General features: G+C 42.5%; 1 protein-coding gene across 11 annotated transcripts in view; it reads right to left on the minus strand.

Annotated features, from left to right (window-relative positions):
• The window catches only part of sulf2b (sulfatase 2b), a 276,394-nt gene that overhangs the window by 51,605 nt on the left and 204,044 nt on the right, over positions 1-20,745 (minus strand). For all 11 annotated transcript variants that reach the window (XM_046055572.1, XM_046055570.1, XM_046055569.1 and 8 more), the window contains 8 exons: positions 19,403-19,523; positions 18,654-18,772; positions 18,413-18,564; positions 15,841-16,010; positions 9,836-9,986; positions 9,581-9,680; positions 8,038-8,113; positions 5,644-5,772 (listed from right to left, as the gene is read on the minus strand). In XM_046055572.1, coding sequence (XP_045911528.1) covers positions 5,644-5,772; positions 8,038-8,113; positions 9,581-9,680; positions 9,836-9,986; positions 15,841-16,010; positions 18,413-18,564; positions 18,654-18,772; positions 19,403-19,523 — 1,018 coding nt within the window. The remainder of the gene's footprint in view (positions 1-5,643; positions 5,773-8,037; positions 8,114-9,580; positions 9,681-9,835; positions 9,987-15,840; positions 16,011-18,412; positions 18,565-18,653; positions 18,773-19,402; positions 19,524-20,745) is intronic.

Consider the following 20,745-nt stretch of genomic DNA (forward strand, 5'->3'; position numbering starts at 1 on the left):
TGTCAGCTGATTTATTCCCTCAGTAAACACTTTCCTGATGAGTTTCTGGTCTCAGTCGCTAGTTTCAAGTCTTCTTCAACACAGCATGATGTTCATTTAGTAAATTATGGTCCCATTTAGAGGAACAGAGACCAGGAAGCAGGGGAGGCTTTAGGGCGGGATTAACTATGAGTCGTTACCATGGCGACCTGTCAATCAGGCTAGAGTGACTCGTACCCTCGGCACTGTGTAAATTTAACCAGCGCCTTTGAAAAAGCTTATTAGGAGTCGGCTGTTCACTTTCTAAAGACGCACCTCGCTAAGCAAGCTAGCTAGCTCCGCACACGGCCATTAGCTCCACCGTGGTGGCGCCCTATCGGCCAAACTCTTCAAAACGGCGGTCCACAAACCAACGGGTGACGTCACCATGACTACGCCCTCTTCTTTTATACAGGCTATGATTGAAGTAGGTTTTTAAACTGAGAGTTGGGGGCGTGACGAGAGAGACCAGAGTGGATGAAGCTCATGGAGGCTACATGAAGGTGCTTTAAACCCTTAACACCTAATATCTCGTGCAGGCTACACGACTTTCAGCGTCGGCCGATGGCCGTGCCGTTCACACTACACGACCTGCCGTCTTGTGACGGGAGTCTTGAAGTCGTTGTCGCGTTTATGTGATCGGTGACAGGGGGTCACACACTACACCAGCTGACAGCGGCTGAGTCACCTGACGCTGGTCTCCAAACCACGATTTGTCAAGAAAACACGTGAAATGTGAAACAGGAAATGACGCGAATCTACACAGGAAACCTCTGTTTGTTATTGTAAAGACAAAGAATCTGGGTGAAAGGATGGATCAGCACAGCAGGTAGCAGCGATCGTCTGAGCTACAGAGAGCTGGAGGGGAGGAAAAAGTGTTTAGCAGTGAAAAGTAGCTGCCCGCTCTCATTGGCTGGATGTGGACGTCGAGTCGGCCGACTCCTCCAGATATTTACTCCTATTTAGATATCTGGCAGACGTCGGCGATGTGTCAGCGATAAGTTTTAATGCGTCGTTGAGTAGTTCACTCGTAACGACTGGCGACCGCTGATTTACCCCTGATCGCAGCCCGACGGCCGCCGGGCGGCAAATGGTGTGAGAACTCTGCTTAACTGCCACTATTTGGGTAAAAAGTCCTGCTCTGAACATACAGACACATGTTTTAAGATTCCCAAAGATATCATTATCTCTGATTAAAAATATGCTGCTTAATTAATTCACTTAGAAATTATAGAAAAAGACGCTCCTTTAAATTGCAGAACTTGCCTGAGACTCGTCACGTTTTTACGGTTGGTGCACTGCTAACAGCTAATTTGGCTACTTTCAATGGTGAGTGTTTGCATTGCATCAGTATTTATTTGAGTGCTGTTCATACTGTTATATTGTCATATTATATATATCAAATCCACCTACCTCAAGTACATAAAACCTGCACATAATACTTATTTACTCCATCACTCTGTGTACAACTGAACCTGTTAGCGGACTGTCCTGGTGCTGCAGAACTATCTGGTGCAGATCAGGTGCTCATGTGTTTTTCCTGAACTGCACAGAATAAGTCCTTTGTCATCCCTGGTTGTCTTTCAGCTGCTGCCTCTGTTCCCCACGGGGATAAATTCCTCTGCACTTCACAGAGGACGGGGAAGAGAAGGGAACAGATGCCGCACAGTCCCTCGCTGCACTCGCGGCGAGGACGTATAGAATCGATTACAACGTGTTCAAACAGCCGGGATGAAACGATCCTCCTGACAGAGACTTCAGAACACTGCAGAACTGAGGTTACAGCGACTAAAAGTGTGTTTGGGGTTTAAAGAAAGCGATCTGGCTCAGTGGAGTTTTTGTTTAAACTCAACACGATACAAACACAGAGACGCCCGCACTGTGTTTTAAAAGGAAAAATAAAAGTTGGAACGACATGGGATTTCAGTTCAAGTTTGTTCAAATGTCAAAGTTTCGTGCCGTGAACAAGTTATTCCAAATTTAACCTAAAGATCTTTGTCTCTGAACTTTCAGGAAACACATTCAGACTCTGGTGCAACATCCAGCTGGATAATTTCTATTCTGATGTGAATGTGAAGGATTTTATAGCTTGAATGTTCCCCCCACACACATTTTACTGATGTGGTTCCAGATGTTTTGTTTCGCGGCCTGAAAATTCCTTTAAAGTCAGATTTAGCCAACATCATTCACATGGTTACATTTCTGCTGAGAAAAACACATTTCGGTTTGTTATAGTCAAAGAAAACCATGAACATTTTAGTCTAGTGTTAATAAAAACTCTTGCTGGTTTGTCTAGTTCTCGCAAGTCCCGCCACTCAGCAGCCATCTTGGTAACGCCTCCAGGTGGTTATTTCGGACTAACAAGACCAGGCCTCTCTCTAAATGAGCAGAGCCATAACTGCAGCTTCACTGGTAACTTGGGCATCAGCAGTTTTTCCCCAGAGGTTATACTTCTACTCAGTCCCAGCAACGTGGCGCCATGAGCTCATCCTGCCGGAGTGCTTGAACAAATGCTAAGCTAACGGGTCTCATAACGTATACGTTTATAGAAGGCGCCGTTCTAATACATACTGCAAGTACTGCAGTATGCAGTGTAGTACTTATTTATTTTTTGCCTATTAATACACACACATTTACGGTTTTATCTATTTATTGTATTTTAATTTTTAATATATTTTTTATTTTTTTAACACACGCTAACTGTTTTATTTATTTACTTTTAATTTTAATATTTATTTTTACGGAATTTTTGTATTTTATATACACAGTACTTTATTATTATTATTATTATTATGTTTTTTTATTAACACACACAAACAAAACTTTTACTGTTTTATGTACTTATTTAATGAAATGTATAAAATTAATTGTAATTAATTGTTTCTTAATTGTTTATTGCAATATTGTTGTAATTGTTGTATTTTGGTGGACATGTGGGGACTCTGATCAGGTCACACGCATACTCCTCGCCGCCGCCACAACATCTGAAACCGACGTCAGTTCAAACAGGGAAGCTGACCAAAACCTGCATGGAGGGTTCCATGTCAGCCCAAAAATGACGCACAACGCTGCAACATCCGGTCACACATGAGAGATGGAACAGTATTGTTCAGATAAGAAGGTCTCGGGGGAATTTAAAAAACCTGTTCGGTCATCAGTGACGCTACGATGGCGTTCGGCAAGTGAGCCTGGGCTGATTCAAGAGTCGCGATCCGAGTCACAGGACTTTTTGTCGGTGCGACCATGCGGCTACCAGAGTTCAGGTGTTTCTGCCTCTTTAATTAAACTGCGTCTGCGCGATCATGAGCAGCAAACCCTGGTGCCAACAGGAAGTAGCCACATAAAGTTCATTCATGCACAAGTTCAAGTCTATAAGCCAAATCAGCATCTTAGTCTGTCTCTCAATCCTGTGCGACTTCCTGTCTGTGTCTCGAAGCCCATTGGTTCCTCAGATGTAAATCCTTAAAGAGGCCTCCTAAATATACAGCTTAATGTTTAAAAAGTAATTTCCTAAAACAGGTGAAAACAGGTGCATTTGTTGGGGACTATTTTCGGCGGAGGATGGATCCACATGTGGCGCTCTGGTGAGTATTCGGGGCAGCGGGTCGGTGTATGTGGGACTGAGTCAGCCGACTTTAAAGTTGTGTAGGCATCATCTGCACATATCTCAGATCTGAGTTTGACAGCCTGCTGATTTGTTATCCCATTTGGTTCGACCTCCTGACCTTAACGTTTGCCTTTGTTGACACTTTGATCATCATAAATATGAATATAAAATGTAGAAGCCTTCAGGCGAGGCAGATGGCTCTTAGTGTTTCTGAACTGCGGTGCAGCCAGGTGCTTTAATGAGGGCGTTACAGCTGAGAGACGTCCCGCTGCACCGCCGCCGCTCTGCAGGAGGATCATTTACATACTGATTGTGCGCCTGTTTGCTTGAATGACTACATTATATCCTCTGACCTCTGTCTTCAACAAACTGGTTATCACTTCACTCCGTTAACTCAAACGCTCACATCTTTTACTGGAGCAATACCGCAAAGAATACTTCAGCACAAAGTACATTTAACGAGTCATTATCCCATAAAACATTTACTGTGAAATGTCCTCAAGTAGCACAGATTAGCTTTGTAATATGTTCACATGTTTTACCTTTAGTCAAGATGAGCTGAAGACAAGTACATTTACTCAAGTATTGTACTTGAGACAAAATTTGAGGTACCACTATTTTAAAGCTTTAGTTACTACTACAAATGATGGTACGCTGTTGTGGAATAAACTACCAAACTGTAAATTAAATATTTCTAATTAGCTCCAAATCAGCCAAATACAACAGTAAAAAACTAAAGTATATATAATACTACACTGTAATAATACAATTCATACATTGTGTGTGCGCGTGATGATTGTTTTGATTCATTTTCTTGCTGTGATTTTGTGTAAATGTAATTTTTAATGAGTCTCTTGCAAAAGAGATCGTGAAACATAACTACCTAACAAACACTTGTGGTGCTCATTTTTCTTTTTACACTTCAAGAACATTGTGCAAATTAAAGGTTCAGTGTGTAAGATTTAGTGGTGAGGGTTGAGTATTACAACCAACGGCTCAGTCACCGCTCCCCCCTCCCTTTCCAAGCGCACAGCAGACGCTACGGCGGCCGACGCGCTCTGTCAGCTCTTGTGTTAAATAATACGTGTGCTCCTCCATTTGGCCCAACTTCTTTCCTTTTCTTACTTCTAATAAATCTGATGCCGACTACTGGGTGTTGATGGACCAGTGGATAAGACACATACCTTTGGTGTGAGAGACTCCGGGTTCAAGTCCACTGTGAGACACCAATGTGTCCCTGAGCAAGACACTTAACCCCTCGTTGCTCCAGAGGTGTGCGACCTCTGACATGTACAGCAATTGGAAATTGCTTTGGATAAAAGCGTCAGCTAAATGAATTAATGTAAATGTACTATTAGTTCTTCTTCTTCGTACTTATTCAACATAGTGACGAAACACTCTGTAGAGCTATTTGTTCGTTTGGGCTTCTGCAGAAACGGCAGCTCAACATGGTGTATGTAGATATAAACGGTTCATTCTAAGGTAATAAAATCCTAACGGTTCATCATGTAAGCTCTTTATACACCACTGAAAACATACTATATTGCATTTCTGTCAACAGATGCACCTAAATATTACACACTGGTCTTTTAAGCACAATTATGAAAACAGGATGTTTAATTGTGATGGAGTATTTTGTACCTTGTGGTATTAAGTAAAGGACCTAAATAATTTATCCACCACAGCTTTTACACTCACACTTACTGCTGATTACCTAGATAGGCACAGCTGACAAAATCAACGTGGCTGACAAAAAATGAGAAACTGCCTCTGTATATTTTTGTCTGAAACCAAGGACACGCTGTTTTTTTAAAGTAACGCATCTGCCGCTGTTATCATAGTAAACTGAACAACGTGCAGTGGGACGTCAAAGTCGAAGACTGCAGAAGCAAACCTATTGTTTGAGTTTTAATTTGTATGAGAAATAGTTATGTTATCTCTTCTTTTTTTCTCATTTAAAAGCTTTGTTTTCTCACTCTAAGGTAATTTCTGGCTTGTGTGTGTGTGTGTGTGTGTACCTGTTAGCAGGTTTGTCAGTGTCCAGTAGAGACATTATCGACTTTCCGTCCATGTCTGGAGGAGTGTCGAGGCCGGCGATGTCCAGGATGGTCGGAGCCAGATCGATGTTCAGGACTATGTGAGGGTTACTGACACACACACACACACACACACACATAAACAACAACATAATTAATATACAGGCAGCACCTACAGATGCTGTGATGCATTGCTCTGGAAAATTTGTACACTTCTCTGTTTATAGCATCTGTCTCTAACAAGTAAACACATTATAATAAGAAACTCTTCTGGCTCCCTCGTTAATGTCCAACAGTAAAACCCAGTTCGGTGAGTTTTATTTTGTGCCGAAGTAAAACACCAGAATAGAAAATAAAAATGTAATTTAAATGTTATAAACTGTTGCAGAAGGAAATGCAGCTCTCTCTCTGACCTCGTGATCGCCTCGTGCAACAGCTCTGACTGTGGTAATCTACTTAACAAGAACACACACACACATTTAGTGCACAAGTGTGTCACATTTTTCTGAGGTATGATTTATTCCACTGCTCCCCTGATCCACTGACTTATTTTTATTTTTAGTCATTTGAATCATTAAAGCTGCATTTACCAATAGTTGGCCACAAGGGGGCAGAAAAACGCAGACACAAAGTTGGACTTAAGCCACGTTTCAACCAGAAGTACCGAACTTTTAAGTCCCCGGATCTCTTTTCAAGGAACTAAAAGGTCCCTTCAGCCCACTGCTGTGTGCATTTCCACCGCGGTCTAAGGACCTGCTGAGGTTAGCCAAATGAACCAGCTGACCTAGGCTGTAGGCCTGCACGCCGTCCAAAGCGATGCACAGGCATCATTATTTGTAACCACTATCCATGAGCAACGTTTATAAATGAACATCAGATTTGATTGGAATATAATGAAAAACTCCAGGCTGTGTTTGACCTGCTTTTTTGTGTGTGAGTATAATGAAGAGAGGTTCGTTACAAACTTAGCAAACTGGATAAAACCATCAAGTTCTTAAAGTAACTCCAGCACAGACAAAGCAACACAAACATAAAATCACGACAGTTTGGAAGGTTTTTAAAACATTTCCAGCCGACAAAGAGCTGCAGATCAGCTGCAGCATCAGGTGTGTGTCGCCTGAGCGTTTATAGCGAGTGTTTATCGAGCTTTATTACCTGCTGTAATCAGCTGTTCTGCTTGTTTTGGAGAGGAGGAGACCGACTTCAGCTCTGTGTAAAAACTTTCTGACTGATAAAAACTTAAAACAATAAAGTACCGGTACTTTCGGAAAGTACTACCCCCCAAGCAGGGAGGGTGGAAACGCAGTGAGATCCTCCAAAGGTTCCTAGTTCCAAAGTAAAGTTCCTTTGTTTTGTTTTTTTCCCTTAGTTTCTGCTCAGAAACAACATATTACTGTCCTGGAAAACCACGTGGAAAATGCCAACCAACGCTTGGATCAGCTCAAAGCTACCTGCTCTGTGCTAGAAATCAAAACTCTACGATCTGGAAGGAAGACCTAAGATGCAGAACATGCTAAGTCGACAGAATGACCGCACCTCACCGCCCCTTTCTCTCTCAAACGCTTGATGTTTTCAGATAAATTCTCGCCATGAGTTACTCTGAGCCCAGCAGAACGGTCATCACCCTCTTCCACCGCTACCAGATGAAAGATCTGCGAGAGGCTTGTAAACATTTCATGACATAAAAATCTGTCAAAAATCCTTCAAACCTGCTCCCTCTTACAGAGAAACGGTAAAGACTGCACCTCTTACAGGCCAATTTACTTATTAAATACAGACGTAAAAATCCATGCAAAAGGTTCTGGCACACAGATTAGAGGCTCTCCTTCCCAAAATCATCTCCCCACAATTAAGCTGGGTTTATAAAAAAAATCAATATTTTATACTCTGAGCCTGAATGTGGAAGCAGAGGAGACAGTCGGTAGAGTGCAGTTATATTCTTATGGCTTTAGAAAAACATCACTGTCTCTATCTGTAAATACGAACGCTTACAACGTACTTTTATACGCCTCTCTGCCAGCCACCCTAGAATTATGGGAACTTTTCAATCTGAACTCAAGCTGAATGAGAGTGAACGGCCCGATAAATAAAAAAGTGTTTGAGCTTCACAGACCTTCCTTTAAAGTTTTAAATAACTTGGTGTCTGTGTTACGAGGGAGTTTAAACACATTTCAGGTCAAACGTCTCTGTTTTACATGACCAAACAACAACAATTGTCAGGTTTGTCTTTTTGTTCATTGACATTTGTTTTGTCGCTTAAAATATGTGTGTGCAGGTTTAAGTAGCACGTTTGTGTCCAAGGTAAAAGGAGAAATGTAAATATCAAACAGGAACTGATAAGTGTGTGTAAATAAAACTGAATTGAATTGTGTTTACATGCTGCCCTGCTCCACGTTGGGTCCTCTGATGAAGAACGGCACTCGGATGTCAAACTCGTACGGCATGGATTTACCTGCAGACACAAAAACACACAACGTCAATATAAACGTGGCACCAACTATCAACTATCCTGAAAGGCTCTCTGGTCGGCGCCTTTACTTATTATTCATGACTCTTTCCTCATCTGCCAGCTCGGTGCTCGGGGCAGACAGCATGAAGATAAAACAATACTGAAAAGGATTGCTTGAGGCTTTGACAAGGCTACTGGGACTTTATCGAGACCTGAACGGCCAGCAGGGGGCGACTCCAGCGGCTGCAGAAAGAAGTGTGATTGTATAGAAGTCTCTAGTAAAATGTTTCTACTTCTCAGCTGATTTATTCCCTCAGTAAACACTTTCCTGATGAGTTTATGTTTTATTTACAAACAAGTAGTTTCATTACTAACTTAAAATGTGCTGAATACATTCAAAGTCCTTCTAGGCAAGTCATGTCACAGCCACCTTAGCAACAACGCCTTTGGGCAGCTATTTCGGACTAACAAGACCAGGCTCCTGTCTGAATGAATGGGGAGTCAGAACTGCACTTTCACTGGGACATAAAAACTACATGAAAATCAGTAAATCGGCAGTAAAATCTAATAAAAATCGCTGAAAAGGGGAGCCAGGGGGACCTCAGCTCCTCTTAATAAGACATCAGCTCCCCTAAAAGCATGAGTTGTGATATTTTGGGGCTCTCTAAAATATTGACAGCTGCTTTATTGCCATTAATCTCTATATTTCTCTGTCATCATGGATCAAGCGGAGCGTCAGACTTCATCCAACCAGAGGAAACGATCACCGACCGTACGCAGAGGGCCGGTCGATCCCCGATCTCCTGGCCCTGGTACGGGTTGTGTCTCTAGTACGACCGAGGTGTGAACAGTTTGTGATCGTTCCCTCTGGCTGGATGAATATTACGCATGATCCGTGTAGGCCTACTCCTGCAGCTGGGGGCGGAAATTCTTCCCTCTCACGGAGAATGATGATAATAATAACAATAATAAGACAAACATGGCTGATGGTTTCACAGTCAGCTTCAGGCCTACATGTGTAATGATTCAGCACAGCCCCCCCCCCCCCCCGGTAAAAAAAGTGAGCTCCCCCGAAAGCTATGGTATAGTAGAAGTAAAACAGACCCTTACGTCAGTGGAACGATTGGCTGAAACATGTTTCCCGCTTTGGCTGTTAAAAGCATACGATTGATTGGCTTTCTAGCGGGAGGGGCAGGATAACCGCCATCTTTGCAGGTACGGGCTTAGAGTTGTATTGAGGCGTCTCTGATAAATTTGTTGAGACAATGAACTTTGCATACCCCTACCAAAAGACGCAAAATGGTTTAGTCCGCCCCACACTACGATTCATCTCTGAAGGTTCCAACCGAGCAGACTGACTTTTTGTCCCTCATCCAAGAGGTGTCTTCAGTTCTGACTGACTGGCAGGGAAACTCAGCTTATTAACATCAGTGGGATCGTTAGCTAGGAATTCTTTTCCTTTCCTTTTACCTTTCACGAGGCCAAACTGTCCGATGTGGTAGCCGTGATCAGACGTGTAGATGATGTAGGTGTTTTCCAACTCGCCTGTCTCCACCAGCATGTTATACAGCTGAGACACACAGACAGACACTTTTAGTTTTAGATAAAAGGACACACGGCTTTCTTTTGATTTAACTTTGCAAACAGACCTTTCGAAGCCGAAGAGGAAGCACAATGTACGGATACAGGACAGGACCAGTACCTGTTGTGTTGTGTGTTATCTACCTTCTCCACACTGTCGTCCACAGACAGAAGCGTCTGCAGTCGCTTCCTCTGCAGCACGTTGGTGAACTCCATGTGGATGGGCTTCATGGGGCCGGTGTAACGCATGATCCAGTGCTTGTCCTGGTTCGGAGCGTAGTTATAACTGGGAGTGCTGTGGAGGAGAGAGATAGAAGATAGAAGATGTTAGGCCGGAGAGACGGACGGTGTTGAGGTGAGGACACGCCCACACTGAGGAAGACATATCTGGAAAGACCAAGCGGGAACCTCTGCATTTGCAAAGTGAGGCCAATACTTAAACCTGCGTCCTCTCTAGCAGCCAGCAGGGGGCGACTCCAGCGGCTGCAGAAAGAAGTGTGATTGTATAGAAGTCTCTGAGAAAATGTTTCTACTTGTCAGCTGATTTATTCCCTCAGTAAACACTTTCCTGATGAGTTTCTGGTCTCAGTCGCTAGTTTCAAGTCTTCTTCAACACAGCATGATGTTCATTTAGTAAATTATGGTCCCATTTAGAGGAACAGAGACCAGGAAGCAGGGGGGCCTTAAGGGCGGGGCTACAAGAGTCGTTACCATGGCGACCTGTCAATCAGGATAGAGGCGACTTGTATCCGCTGCTCTGTGTACATTTAACCAGCGTCGCTGAAAAAGCTCATTATTTTTTCCAGTAGGTGCGTTTTGTTTTAAGCCTGTTTGTCGCTAGCCAAAATTAGCATCCCAGCTAATATCACAGTAAACGTGAATTACAGGTGCACCTTGCTAACCAAGCAAGCTAACTAGCTCCACCGTCGCGTCCAAATATGGTCACGTCCAGTGCTGCTGGTTGCAAACAAATCAATGTGGCGAACGCGGCCAAAATGCCAAACTGGATGCTTCAAAAAGGGTAGACTGGTGACGTCACGGTGGCTACATCCACTTCTTTCATACAGCCATTGGGAAAAATGAGATGTGTTGCTGCACGTACAGGTGGGATGAAATCTATCAATCAGGAAGTCAATTTTGAGCCACAAGTTCCACAGTCATGAGGTAAACGGCAGAATTAATGTGTTTCGCTCGTCCGTAAGGCACAGGTGATGCTGGAAACTGGTGACTTATGACTGGTGGTTTACCTGAACTTCAAAGTTAGAAATAATAACACCAGTGTGGTAGAAGAGTGTGTGTGTAGCTCAGTATGACTGTATGTATTTGGATGCAGCAGGACACAGGACGCTGTGTGTGGAGTAATGACAGCAGATGCTCCTGCTCATTAATTACAGACTCACCTCACCTCACACACACACTTACACTCCTCCCGCTGTGTTAGCAACAGAGGATGTTGTTCTGTGTGGATAATGAATGGCTCCCATCAGCCACCTCATTTACGCCTCTCCTCCTCTCGACTCGGCAGCTACATAATTAAATTTCTGCGTCGGGACAGAAATAACCTTAAACTCTGCAGCTCTGCTTCCTCCTGACCGGACGGCTGGAAAACATCTGCATCAGCTTCACTCAGAACCAACGTCCCATCAGCACCGTCAGGCTAGAAGCCTTCAGACAGTCTGACGGACGAACGGCCGACATGTGGAGCTCCTGTGATTTATCGGCATTAATGTTTTTTAAATGATTTAGTCCCGTATGGATGGTTTTGAGGACCTGTTTTAAGATTAGGTTTAATTTTTATTTAATTAGGGAGTACGAGTACGAAACGTGCAAACTTTTGATAAGAGTCCCGCCCTCAACACGCCAATATTTAGACACAGGCTCTGGGGGTGAAAGATGAAATTATATATTTATTTTGACTTGTGTCTCAAACTGATTTTTTGGCGGCAGCAGAAACAAGGACTGCAATGAATGCGACATCGACACATCAGATATGTAGAACTAGACGTGTTTGTGTCACCTGATGAAGTACAATGCTCTCTTTTAGCTCCATTTTTGGTCTCCACCAGCTCGTATCGAACTGTGCCTTGTTTGCTGCTGAGCAGGTCGGGTACAGTTGCTGTGATCTGTTTTATTACTACTAGGTTGACGTCACTCTGCTGCTCCAGTATTAAAACCCAGATAAAAAAAAACGCGACAAAACTGATCAGCTATTGGATTTATCGGCGTTGCACATATTTTTTTATAAGTTAATCGTTATTCTTCTTTTATATTTTATATTTTGTCAATTTATTCCATATTTATATATTTCTACATTTATTTGTGTCAACTATATGTTTGTCTACGTGTAACATTGTCTCCAAAGCAAATTCCTCATGCGTGTAAAAACTACTTGGCAATAAAGCTCTTTCTGATTCTGATTCTAATGTTTTTTAATGTATGGATGGTTTTAAGATTCAGTTTAATTAGTATTTAATTAGGGCCCGAGCACTAAATGTGCCAACTTTATATGTTTGATAATGGAGCTGCAACGATAAGTCGATTAATCGACAACAATTTTCATAATCAATTAATGGTTTCAGTTGTTGTTTTAAAGAAAAAATGTGATGGTTTAATCTTCCTAAATGTGAGGAACTGCTGCTATTCTTTGTCTTTGGGTTATGGGCTGTTGGTTGGAGAAAATAAGTAACCTGAAGATGTCACTCTAGGCTCTGGAAAATTGTGATGAGCATTTTATTTATTATTTCTTGACATTTTATTGACAAAATGATTAGTCACTTAATCGTGAAAACAGTCGGCAGATTAGATGAAAATTAAAATAATTGTTAGTTGCAGCCCTATTTGATAAGAGTCCCGCCCTCAACACATCTACATGCCAATATTTAGAGACAGGCTCTGGGGGTGAAAGATGACATTATATTTATTTTGGTTTGTGTCTCAAACTGATTTTTTGGCGGCAGCAGAAACAAGGACTGCAGTGAATGCGACATCGACACATCAGATGTGTAGGACTAGACGTGTTTGTGTCACCTGATTAATGCTAAGTACAATGCTCTCTTTTAGCTCCATTTTTGGTCTCCACCAGCTCGTATCGAACTGTGCCTGTGTGCTGCTGAGCAGGTCGGGTACAGTTGCTGTGATTATTTTTATTGATATTTGCTTAATTACTACCATTATTAATACTTTGCATCTCTATGTGGAACTTGCATTGTGCTTCTGTGTCTTCTCCGTCCTCCTGTTATGTTATAGTATTATTATTGTATGAGTAAGCACATCGTGGGCAGTATTGTTGAGACCAAGACCGCCCAAACCGAGACCAAGTCAAGACCAAGACTTTTAGGGGCTGACACCAAGTTGAGACCAAGACCGAGTCAAGACCAAGACCAGAGTTTATCGAGACCGAGACAAGACCAAGACTTTTAGGGGCTGACACCAAGTTGAGACCAAGACCGAGGGAGGGCGACAGAGTCAAGACCAAGACCAGAGTTTATCGAGACAAGACCAAGACTTTTAGGGGCTGACACCAAGTTGAGACCAAGACCGAGGGAGGGCGACAGAGTCAAGACCAAGACCAGAGATTATCGAGACAAGACCAAGACTTTTAGGGGCTGACACCAAGTTGAGACCAAGACCGAGTCAACACCAAGACCAGAGTTTATCGAGACCGAGACAAGACCAAGACTTTTAGGGGCTGACACCAAGTTGAGACCAAGACCGAGGGAGGGCGACAGAATCAAGACCAAGACCAGAGTTTATCGAGACAAGACCAAGACTTTTAGAGGCTGACACCAAGTTGAGACCAAGACCGAGTCAAGACCAAGACCAGAGTTTATCGAGACAAGACCAAGACTTTTAGGGGCTGACACCAAGTTGAGACCAAGACCGAGTCAAGACCACGACCAGAGTTTATCGAGACCGAGACAAGACCAAGACTTTTAGGGGCCGACACCAAGTCGAGACCAAGACCAGTTCCCCACATTACATGACACACAATAAAATGTGGCTCGAGATCATCCAAAAGATCCACATTGCCATTAAAACACCCACATACAAACACTAAGAGCTGAAATCAGCGTCAGCATCTTTATTCAACACTCCTTTTCCACGCTGACCATTGCGTGGAGGGGGGGCAGTCTTTAACGGGAACACCACATTTTAATTAGGGTTATTTGTTGCATTTGAAGCAATAAGTTTAAGTCCAATCAAAGACATGATGTTAACAAATTATTTAGAAAATGCAAAAGCAAATTATTGATATTCCCAAAGTTATGGTCTTGAAATAAAAGTCCTCAATGTCCGAGACCGAGACAAGACCGAGTACAAATGCGGCCGAGGACAAGACCAAGACCATCAAAAAGTGGTCTTAAGACCGGTTTCGAGACCAAGACCGGTCTGGAGTACTACAACACTAGTGAGCAATGTACAATCCAATGTGTATACCTGGCAAATAAACTGATTCTGACTCTGCTCTCTCTTTGTGGTACAACTTAAAACTTGAACATTTGACAAAACGTAGTGAGGATTATTATTATTATTGTTACGGCCGCCGCTGGCTGCCGTTTAGCATGTGTTAATATGTGATATTCTGCCGGTTATGCAAATCCAGGATTGGTCCTTCTGGATCTGAGACCGCCTACTTCGTGGTTGCTGTTCGCTGGCGTCTGCGATTGGTGTGGCTGTGATCTGACCGGACCTACCAATCAGGAGTTTCCAATCAACCCCGGCTGCACTTTAAAAAGCTTGTTTGTCCACAGTTCAGCGCGGCTGTGAACTGTTAGTTTGTTTTTGTCCATTGTATTTCTGTAAGCTTATGGGTGCTGACCTCCTTTTGTTCTTTAGTGTATTTTAGAGCCTAGAGCTAAGTACTGTCTCTGGACAAGACCCTCTTTTGTTTCATTTTGTGTATTGGTTATTTGTCAGAACCTGTATGGCCTCTTTCTGTTAGATTTTCTTGTGGAAGCGCGCTCTCCTGGTTAATTAAACACCCAACTTTAACCAGAATCTTCCAGTTGTCACATTCCACCTCATTTCCAATCCCAATTACGTGTTACCGCCTCCCTTAATGAGCCGGGTCGTAACATTATTTATAATGATTTGTCTGTTTTTTTCCAGAAGGCCACATCTCTGCACTTTAACCTGCATCTTCACTCGTAACACTGCTGCAGTGTTTTCTGTCTTATTGTCTTTTTTTATTTATTGAATTCCTTTTTATTGCTTCTTTATTACTTTGGGAAAAGCTGCAGCCAAAGCCGAACCTTCAATCCAGATTTTGTTTGTCAGCTTGATGTTCCACTTTCAGGTTCTTCCTCCTAAAGATGGAGCTGGTTCTTCCTTTTAAACTTTATTTCTCAATCTGAAGTGACCAACAGGCCACAGAAAGCATCGCAGGACACATCGTGACTTCAAACAGCCTGCACAGCGACATCATTTTCAGTTCGCAGTGTGCTGTGCAGTGAGTACGTTCACTTTCTGTCTTGTTTCCAGCTGATGCTCGACTTTACAGAACGTCTTTTGGCTTCTTGGTTACTTATTTAAAAAGGGTAATAATAATCACTGTGTGCTGAAGAAGCTCTCGGTGTACTGAAAGATAAAACTCTCCAATTTGAGAAGTCAAACGTTGATCAGTACGGTGTGTCAGTGTTTAGTCAGAGGCTGTTTTGGAAACCGCCTACTATACAAGCAGTATGTACTGATTTGGCCTAAATGTTCTATGCAGTATGTAGTACATACTAATGCTGGTCTGTGTAATACAGCCACAGAGTGTTTTATTATTCCTTTCAGGGGAGAGGGATTACTGTTTGTTCCAAGTATTTCCAGCAGCGTTTCTGTGTTAACAAAAAAAGCCTGGTGAGCTTTGAATGGGATTTAAACGTTCTCCTGACAGCAGGAGTGCAGCCGGCGCTTTTTCTCAGGCATCTGTTTACATCTGCTGGATGAAAAAGATTTGACCGGGAGGTTAAAAGAACGTCTGACACTCCTGATGACGTCTCTGTTTGTCTGTCTGCTCATCAACAGACAGACGGACGTGTCTCTGGTTCAGATTCAAACGTGGACTTTAACTCGGGCTGTGCAGAGCAAAGCTGCTCCATTGTTCAGCTGGATTATAGTGGCTTAAATCTCAGTGTGTGCGTGTGTGTTTGTGTGTGGCCTACATGTGCTGTGAAGCGTTGGGGAAGGCGGTGCTGTACTGCGGTGCCGAGTCCTCCGGTCCGTGCGGTGCTGCGTGGCTCAGAACCATCAGCACCGGGCGGTGAGGATAAACACGCTTCGAGGAGCGGAAGTACCTGATGGACTCTGCCGTGATCAGGTCGGTCAGGTAGTCCTGGTGACACACAAAAACACAAACATGGCATTTATATATGGATGCGAGATCGATAAAAAAACAAAACAATTACCAAGTGTGCCATATGATTCAAAACAAGTGGGAAAGATTATTTTTGAGTTTTCACTGAATAAAATAATAAATTCATGGTGATGTCATGTTTGTTGGCGTCTGTACCAAACAAACGTGTTTTCTTACATCTGGAGAACAAGATCTGCAGCACTTTGTTATGTCATTATTTACTTTTAGCAAATATATCTTCACATTGTCATTTTGACAATATTCCGCATAACTGTGCAGGAGCAGCTGAGTATTTTACATTTTGTTACCCTTTCTAGATTCAATCACGCACTTTTGGAGTTAAGTTAACATCAAGTCTGTTTTCATTAGCTCCAAAATCCCATCGGGCTTAACTGTATTTATGTATAGGCATGTGTTGCAGAATGAGTAGGGGAGAGCGGGGTGAGTCGGTGTCTTCAACAGAAATATGTACATATATTTTAGGATGTGGTGCATCCCTGAGGATAATCAAATTTGGATCTAAAATAAACTGTTTTCAAAATATGGCTTCCCAAACAAAAGAGTGGACTCTTGTGGCTCAACTTGCCCTCTATGAGGGGTAAGTTGAGCCACATTGGGGTCGGGGGTTCAGGAGATAGAGCGGGTTGTCCGTTAATTGGAAGGTTGGCGGTTCAATCCCCGGCTCCTCCGGGCTGCATGTCGAAGTGTCCTTGGGCAAGATACTGAATCCTGAATTGCCCCTGGTGGCTGTTCTGCCAGTGTGTGAATGTTAGTTTCTGTTTGAGCTCAGTGTAAGAATGTTTTGTGAATGTGATGCAGTGTAAAAGCGCTTTGAGTGGTCAAAAAGACTAGAAAGGCGCTATACGAATATTGAGCATTTATCACTTTATTTCATCATGCAAACTCAAACGCCAGTTCCCAATATTCAATAGCATTTAGTCATGAAACATTGCAGCTGTGTCTCCTGGTTGTTTCATATCAGCGTATCACTTTAAAACCATCCTGTTGATCGTCCTGTCCCGTGTCACCTGATGAATGGACGTCCCGTTCTGTACCTCTCCCACTGCTCTGTCCAAACCCACAACCTGTCTTCCATTTATAGAAGCGTGACATGACGGTTTCTGGTCTAAAACGCTTAATGTCACATCATTTTGCTGAACTTCCAGTCAAATAACTGGCTCAACTTCTTCGTCTTTTGGCTCAGATTATTACACAAAACTGTGTCATCCAGCAGTTTAAGAGTCACGTCATTCTAACAGTATAGCCTCATATTGTAACTTCCTAAGCGTAAGATTTTCTCAAACCTGTCTGTAAATGTTCAGACACAAGAATCAGGACTCCTTGAACATCAACAAATCACTTTGAACGGCCAAAAACAAAACTGTTTTGTGATCTTAAATGTGTTCATCACTTATTCCCCGGGACTCTCTCCACCACAGGGTGAGTAAAATGATAAACTCTTCAAAAATGTGTGGTCACGTGACTAATTTTGTCTACGGTTGCCGAGAAACAAGGGGTGGCTCGACTTCCCCACAGGCTCAAATCACCACAAACCACAAATATTACGAATATTATCTTCCTGAAAAGAACTATATAATTTAAAACAAAAATAGTACTAAAAACAAAGTACAGCCAACATAGTAATCTATTTTAAATAAACAGATACGGGTCTTTTATTCAGCTAAACATGCAGAAATGCCAACATATATTGAGAATAAAGGTCCAATAACAAATTAAATTATCTTTACTTTTCTTTAAATGGAGAGGAAATACCTATTTCTTCTAATGTATCTCAAATGACATTATTATTTCCAGAAAATTCAAATAGAGGCATTTTAGTTTAGTTTAGTTTGTGCGTGTTCGATACGTACCTGGGAACCTTTTGCATGAACAGTTTCTTGTTTATGCCTGTTGTCGCTAATTTGCATCATACCTGAATGTCTAGCTTTTCTATGTTCCATAGACAAATTAACACATAATTTAATTTTTAAAATGTTTTTATTGTAAATAAATTCAGGCGTCAAGCGGTTAAAGCATAAATAGATACTTTATATTGTCTTTTATGACATATAGTTATATAAGAAACAGCTTAATCTATAAGAATCAGAGTTTCCAGATTAATTGTGGGTGTAAACACTTTGACAGCCCTAATAAGTGATATATTTGACAGTTACCAAAAAATTTAATTTCCCTGTCTGTGCAGCTGCAGTGGGGAATATTTATTATGTAAAACTCAAAGAAACAAAGGCTTAAGTTGACTAAAATAAAAAGCACCATCATGTTTTTAAATTTTCTAAATTGTTAATTCGTTGTTGTTTGAAGTGAAGTGAGAACTTAAGAGAACGTCTGAAGACATCAAATCAAACGTCCTTCGGTTGTACCTGCGGGTACAGTGCTCCGTGTTTCTCTCGGACTCCGTTGCGGCTCAGCGTGTAGTTGTAGAAGCGGCTGTTCTTCACCAAACCGAGCCACTCCCTCCACCCGGCGGGGACGTATGAGCCGTTATACTCGTTCAGGTACTTGCCAAAGAAGGCTGGAGGGAGGACACGCAAAGACAAGGAGACGGTCAGGCGAATCACAGAGGGCTGATAAAAGCCTGATCCTGTGTGCGCGGTTCTCTACCTGTCCTGTATCCGGTCCCGTTGAGGTAAACCCCGAAGGTCCGCGGCTCGTGCTGCCGCTGCCATGACATAGAGGAGCAGTTCTCGTTGTTGGTGTAGGTGTTGTGGTTGTGGACGTACCTGAGAGACAGAATAAGTATCTTTAGTATTTTTTTTTTTTTTTAACAAATCTAATTCTTTACATTTCAAATTTAGACATTTTAGTATTCCAGCAGTGGAGTCAGCTGACTCGGACTCCGTGTTATGGTTTTGCTCTGCTGTTTTGGTATTCTCATCAATCACTTCCTGTCCCTGTGTTTCTCATTCTGTGTTCTTGATTACCTCTTGGTTTTCTCAGTTATCCATTTGTTCCGTGTTTCCTGTTTTACTTTGAAATCGTCCGTCTCTGGTGTTCACGTCTTGTTTGATCTCCTAATGTGTCGCACCTGTTTTCAGTCGCCCTGCTGTCTCTTTAGTTTGCGTCCTGTCTTTGTTTAGTTGTCGGGTTGTACGGTTGCTTGTTGCCAAGTTTCTTCCCAGGTTTATGGATTACCTTGTTGGCATGTGGATTGTCTTGTTCCTTCTGTTAGCTAATTAATATTTCCTGGGCTGCCTGCCTCGGTTTTCTTGTGTTGATTAAATTATTACAGCTGTACCTGCTCTGCCTGGTGTCCTGCATCTTGGGTCCAAATCCCTCTTACCTGTGTGCCTAAGCTTGACAACCTTAAATAACATTCAGTCAGTAAATAGTGTAATGATGATCTGTCTTACTTCCCAGTGAGCATGCTTGAACGTGACGGACAGCACATGGGCGTGGTCACAAAGGCGTTGGAGAAGGAAGTCCCGCCCTCCTCCATGATGCGGCGAGTCTTGTTCATCGCCTGCATCGAACCTACAGAGAGAGGGAGAGAGAGAGAGACTATTACTCAAGCGGGAACCTCCGGGTCTGAAAAGTGAAGCCTGCCAGCAGGGGGCGACTCCACTGGCTGCAGAAAGAAGCGGGATTGTATAGACGGATATTCTACTGGAAAGCGCTTCCGTAGTCGGTCAGAAGACTGTAATCAACCGCTGTAATCAACATAGATATATATATATATATAACAAACTGCCATTTCAGAGTCGGACCTGTTTGTTCGTGTTTCATTTCGCATATTAATAGAACACGCAAGGCCGCGCTGCAGGTCAGCGGCCCCGGACGTAATGTTTTTATCTCAGACAGTGGCGTTAAAAAATGTTAAATGCTTCGTAAAATCATACTTCTTGATGCTGTTATGAATACACTCGGCTGCTTGTTGAGTCCTCAGGTTAATTTTTTTTTTTTTTGTACGCTGCGGAACAAGTTTCCCGTTACTTTTAAGGACGGGGTGCGGCAACGAGTAACGTGACTATTTACGGTTAATACCCAGTAATAAGTAAAGTAATATCGTTTCTTTTTAAATGAGTAATGAGGAAAAAGAAACTCATCACAGTTTCTGAGTAATTTGCCCAACATTTGCCGTAAAAACTGATACGCCGTGAAGACAGAGTGCTGCTTTTGTGCTGCTTTCAATGACGTTGGACAGAAACCCGTCTATAGAAGTCTCTGAGAAAATGTTTCTACTTCTCTGATTTATTCCCTCAGTAAACACTTTCCTGATGAGTTTATGGTCTCAGTCGCTAGTTTCAAGTCTTCTTCAACACAGCATGATGTTCATTTAGTAAATTATGGTCCCATTTAAAGGTAAAAAAAGCCAGGGATGCTTTTAACCAGCGCCGAAGGAAAGCTTATTAGGAGACGGCTGTTAATTTTTTCCGGTAAGTAAGTTTTGTTTTAAGCCCGTTTCACCTCCCCAAATCCTAAAAACACAAGAGCAAAAGTGTGTTTATTTGCATGGTCGTTAGCATGTCCAGCTAACTATCTCCAGTAGCAATGTTGTGCTACTTCAAAGTCAAGAGTTAGCATTTCTATAGCTACAGTGTTTTGTGAGGTTATAGGTTTCAGGGCTGGAACATGCACCGTGTCCGAGTTTAATGCTAACGTTAGCGGCTCTCTCCTCGTCTTTATTGGGTTTGGGGGAAGTTTACCTGAGATGATTTTGCCAAACTCATAAATTTGTCCTTAAAAGTTAAACATT

The sequence above is a fragment of the Micropterus dolomieu genome, linkage group LG08 (assembly GCF_021292245.1).
Source record: "Micropterus dolomieu isolate WLL.071019.BEF.003 ecotype Adirondacks linkage group LG08, ASM2129224v1, whole genome shotgun sequence".
Taxonomy (NCBI): domain Eukaryota; kingdom Metazoa; phylum Chordata; class Actinopteri; order Centrarchiformes; family Centrarchidae; genus Micropterus; species Micropterus dolomieu.